Source organism: Sinocyclocheilus anshuiensis, unplaced genomic scaffold, assembly GCF_001515605.1.
Source record: "Sinocyclocheilus anshuiensis isolate Anshui unplaced genomic scaffold, SAMN03320099.WGS_v1.1 scaffold208, whole genome shotgun sequence".
Classification (NCBI taxonomy): domain Eukaryota; kingdom Metazoa; phylum Chordata; class Actinopteri; order Cypriniformes; family Cyprinidae; genus Sinocyclocheilus; species Sinocyclocheilus anshuiensis.
This window is the reverse complement of record NW_015557186.1, coordinates 1,044,543-1,049,557: the sequence shown is the minus strand read 5'-3', so window position 1 is coordinate 1,049,557 and position 5,015 is coordinate 1,044,543. Positions and strand designations below refer to the sequence as shown.

General features: G+C 32.4%; 1 protein-coding gene across 1 annotated transcript in view; it reads right to left on the bottom strand.

The window, feature by feature from the left end:
• Nucleotides 1-5,015, bottom strand: part of LOC107678753 (RAC-alpha serine/threonine-protein kinase-like) — a 20,163-nt gene that overhangs the window by 4,710 nt on the left and 10,438 nt on the right. Inside the window, exons 7-9 of the mRNA XM_016474132.1 lie at nucleotides 3,636-3,850; nucleotides 2,054-2,141; nucleotides 581-683 (exon numbers count right to left, since the gene is read on the bottom strand). Of these exons, the coding sequence (XP_016329618.1) occupies nucleotides 581-683; nucleotides 2,054-2,141; nucleotides 3,636-3,850 (406 nt within the window). The remainder of the gene's footprint in view (nucleotides 1-580; nucleotides 684-2,053; nucleotides 2,142-3,635; nucleotides 3,851-5,015) is intronic.

Genomic DNA, 5,015 nt, shown 5'->3' with positions numbered 1-5,015 from the left:
GGAGAGAGCGCTGTACATTCACTCCCCCCACCTACAATCCCTGCCGGTACGAGACTCGAACCCGCAACCTTTGTGTTACGAGTCCGACTCTCTAACCATTAGGCCACGACTTCCCCATCGTGGCCTAAAATACACTGACTCCAAGCTTTTGAATGCTAGAGTGTATAATGTTACAAAAGATTTCTATTTCAGATAAATGCTGATCTTTGGATCTTTCTATTCATCAAAGAATCCTGAACAAATTCTACTCAGCTGTTTTCAACATAACAATAAAAATAATAAATGTTTCTTGAGCAGCAAATCAGCATATTAGAATGATTTCTGAAGATCATGTGACACTGAAGACTGGAGTAATGATGCTGAAAATACAGCTTTGATCACAGAAATAAATTACAGTTTAACAGATATTCACATAGAAAACAGTTATTTTAAATAGTAAAAATATTTCAGAATATTACTGCTATTGCTGTATTTCTGCTCAAATAAATGCAGGCTTGGTGAGCAGAAGAGACTTCTTTAAAACACATCTTACAGTTCAAGAACTTTTGACAGGTAGTGTGTTTGAGGAGACTGTCAGTACCTTGTCCCGGCGGCGTGATGGTGATGGTCTGTCCTGTGAACTCTTCATCGAAATATCTGGTGTCTGTTTCTGAGCTCACCTGTGGTTTGAACGGAGGAACCAGCTGAGGAACACAGAAAAGCGGTCAGATGTTCCTCGTCAAGCATTCAACACAACACTTCTGCTTCACTACACTGTTAGTGATGTTAACGAAACCTATGACGAAAAATGTTCGTCAACGAAGTTTTCCCCTGATGAAAACGAGACGATAATTAGGTCATGACACGATAACTGAGACTAAATGAACATGCAATATCGTTGACTAAAAAAGACGAGCCTAAAATGTAGTTAAAATGTAGTAGTTGTTGAAAAAAGTGGAGCCAAAACATTTCAGACGGCTGTACAAGACTCTATTATACGAGCGTTCAAGTTTGCGGTTGCCAGATACCAAGAGCTCAAATCCCCCAATCAGAGGTGCCGTGACCTGAAAACACAGACATATAAGTAAGCTAGCGTTCAGCGATCTCCGTTTGAGGTATTCTGCTTAAATGAAAGTGTCCTTCAGCAGTCTGTGTTCTGTATTGTTTGCTGATTGTAACGTTACTTACGCAACCTCTGTGCAGCAATAAGTCTTTTTTGCCGTCGTTTTAAAAGAGAACATTAATGCAATTTGGAATTACTATTAGGAATTTCTCTTTTATAATATTTGAGAGTAGGTTTTTGTTACACCAGCTTTCATAACGTAGACAGAGCGAGTCTTTGGTGTTTATTTAGCCTCTAATTGATATCCTGTTATAAATCTGTACACTAACGTTAAACGAGGTGAAATAAACCATGCATACGAGTCGATATTCTACTGATTTGTGCTTATTGGTGAAAGAGCAACTTCTGACGAAATCTAAAAATACATTTCACAAATAACAACAATCATTGCAGTTAAAATTGAGCAAAATAATAATTTTTAGCATTTTAACCATTATACAGTAAGACGAAAATATGACGAAAATGTGTAAGTTTCCACTGACTAAAACTTTTAAAGACATTTAGTTGACTAAAACTAAAACAGGCCAAGTTGACTAAATATGATAAAAACGAAAAGTTACATTTGACACAGGACTAAGACTAAGACTAAATAAAAAAAATAGCTGACAAAATTAACACTAATTCACTACACTGACAAACATATATGCTGTAGGAGCTGTTTCTGTTTAGTGTCTCTATATGATCCGTTTGTGATTCTGTTTCATGCCACTAGTACTTCTAATGACTTTCAGTGAGCTGGGATCTCTCAGATAGATGACTGTGTGTGTGTGTGAGTGTGTGTGTGAGTGAGTGTGAGTGTGTGTTGAGTGTGTGTGTGTGTGAGTGTTTGTCTGTGTGAGAGAGTGTGTGTGTGTGTGTGCGTGAGTGTGTGTGAGCGTGAGTGTGTGTGTGAGAGAGTGAGTGTGTGTATGTGTGTGTGTGTGTGTGTTCACTGCAATAGAGAGTTTTTACCTTCTTTTCGTAAACGTCTTGCCACACAATTCCAGTGAAGAATTTGTGCTGCATGATTTCTTTCGCATCATCCGGGCCACCACCTAACCTGAAAACACACAAAACACACACAATCTCCATCATTCATCCATCCACAACATCACATCCGGAGAGTGTGTGAAATATCATGGAGAACATGACTGTGTGTCTGCCAGCACTGCAAAAAATCATCTTCTTACTCTGTATTTTTGTCTTATGTTCCAGTACAAAACACTGTTAAATCAAGATACTTTTACTGATGTAAAATGACAAGATACTTGTTTTCTGAAAAATGAAGCGAGTTTATGCTCCAAACAAAAACAAATATCTGCCAATGGACTCAGAGAAATACAATTGTTTTGCCTTTAAAGTTTTCTTTTCATTCTTTTCCTTTTTTCCCTCTCACTTAATTTTGGTACATTTTTCAGAAAACAAGATTTCAGAATATTTAGATAAAAATATTACAAAATCTAAGTAAGAAAAGTAAGATTTTTTTTAATTTACTGTAATAGTTATGAATATTTTGAATTAGTTTTTATTTTAACATTTTAAATTTTAGTTTTAGTTGAAGATTTAGTGTCATTTTTATTATTTTTTTTAGTTTAAAAAAAAAATATGTCTAATAGTTTTATTTTTAATTTCATTTTTATTTTAGTACTTCAACTTAAACAAAAATAAGTATTTTGTATGAAAAATATACCAAAATGAAATGAGTTTATGCTTAAAACAAAAACAAATATCTGCCAATGGACTCAGAGAAATAAAATTGTTTTCTTTTCATTCTTTTCATTTTTTCAAGATTTCAGAATATTTAGATAAAAATATTACAAAATCTATGTAGGAAAAGTAAGATTTTTTTATTTTATTTACTATAATAGTTATTAATAAGTTTTTATTTTAACATTTTCCATTTTAGTTTTAGTTGAAGATTTAGTGTCATTTTTATTCTTTTTTATTAGTTTTATTTTTAAATATGTCTAATAGTTTTTATTTGTAATTAAATTTTTATTTTAGTTATTTTATTACTTCAACAAACAAAATTGAGAAATAGTGCCTTGTTACTATAAGTAACTGAAGTAAAATTTTTTATAAAGTTTTTTATATTTTATTTTATTTCACCTAACATTCATTTTACTTCAAGCAACAATAATTGTTTTTAAAATTTTTAGAAAAAGAAAATCCTCTTATGCAACATGAGGATGAAATCTACATTTACTTGAAAAAATAAAATGACAAGATATTAAGTCTTGTTTTATGAAAAATTTACCAAAATGAAGTGAGTTTATGCTTAAAACAAGAACAAATTTCTCAGAAAAAATAAAACAGCTTAGAATGAAGTTGATTTTTCTGACTCCATCGGCACATATTTGTTCTTGCTTTAAGCATAAACTCACTTCATTTGGATATTTTTCAGAAAACAAGACTTTTTGCTCATGTCTTGATTTAAGAATGTTTAGATATTTGTGCTGAAAACAAGACAATAAGTCTGTCTAGGAGCGAGGTGTGTGCTTTGCATGCTGGGATCAGTGTGAGCTGTAGTGTGGGAGCGTGTTGCTCCGCTGACCGTTGTTGGGGGTCTTTCTTGAGCAGGCCGGACAGCAGGGACTTGGCATCGGGCGCGAGTGTTCGAGGGAAGCGGATGTCCTCCATCAGGATGAGCTCAAACAGACGCTCGTGATCCTGGTTATAGAATGGCAGGCGGCCGCACATCATCTCATACATCACCACACCCAAACCCCACCAGTCCACCGCACGACCGTAGTCATTATCCTCCAGCACCTGCGCACACACACACACACTCACACACACACACACACACACACACACACACACACACAGCTTCATCAATACATGATGCGGTCTGAGCATCCTTTCTGCTCACAGGCAGCAAATATTGACTAAACATGGATGCATTTAAAATATACAGTCAAAATATTAATTAAGTCAGCTTGCACTCTTGCAATTTTCTGTGCAATCAAATGCTCTCTAGAATGAGAATGCCCCTCCCCTGAGTTTATTATTATTGATAAACTATTACAATTTGAGTTTTTATTTCAATATTTTTCATTTAAATTTTTAGTGAATTTGTTGTGTGCTTTTGCCATTTTTATAATTATTATTATTATTTAAATTTTTTTTATATGCCTTTATAGTTTTTAGGTTATTTAAATTTCATCATTTTAGTTCATTAACTAAACAAAAATTAGCAAAGTTGCCTGAAATTAATTTAAGTTTATTAAATTTAATTAAGCATTGTGAATCTGTGGTTTTTACTTCATATACATGCTAAAACATGGACACATTTAAAATATACACTGCAGAAAATGATTTTCTTAATTAGTATTTTGTCTTGTTTTCCAGTACAAAAATCAAAATACATTTACTTGACAAGTGAAATTACAAAAGATATTGAGTCTTGTTTTCTGAAATGTTTATCAAAATAAAGTGAGTTTATAATTAAAACAAAACAAACACGTGCCAGTGGGGTCACAAAAATCAGCTTAATTTAAAGATAAAAAATACAATTTTATTTTCCCGACCCCATTGTTTGGATATTTGAGTTTAAAAATAAGACAAAAATACTAAGTAAATTTTCTTTTTATATTTTATTATTTATTTATTTTTGTAGTGTACTATTATAGTTATTAATATTTTGAAATAATTTAAAACAAAAATTCATTTTGGTTTTAGATTAAGTTTTAGTATAATTTTTATTTGTTTTTAATGGCCAATTTTTTTTATTCATTTTTATTTTTAGTTATTTTGGTACAATTTTAGTGAATGACATTTTTAAATATTGCCTTGCTACTGTGACTAACGGAAATAAATAAATTATATATATATAATTATATATAATATATAAGAGCGCTGTAATAATATGTGTGTGTGTGTGTGTTTGTGTGAGTGTGCGTGCGTGAGAGTGTGTGTGTGTGTGTGTGTGTGT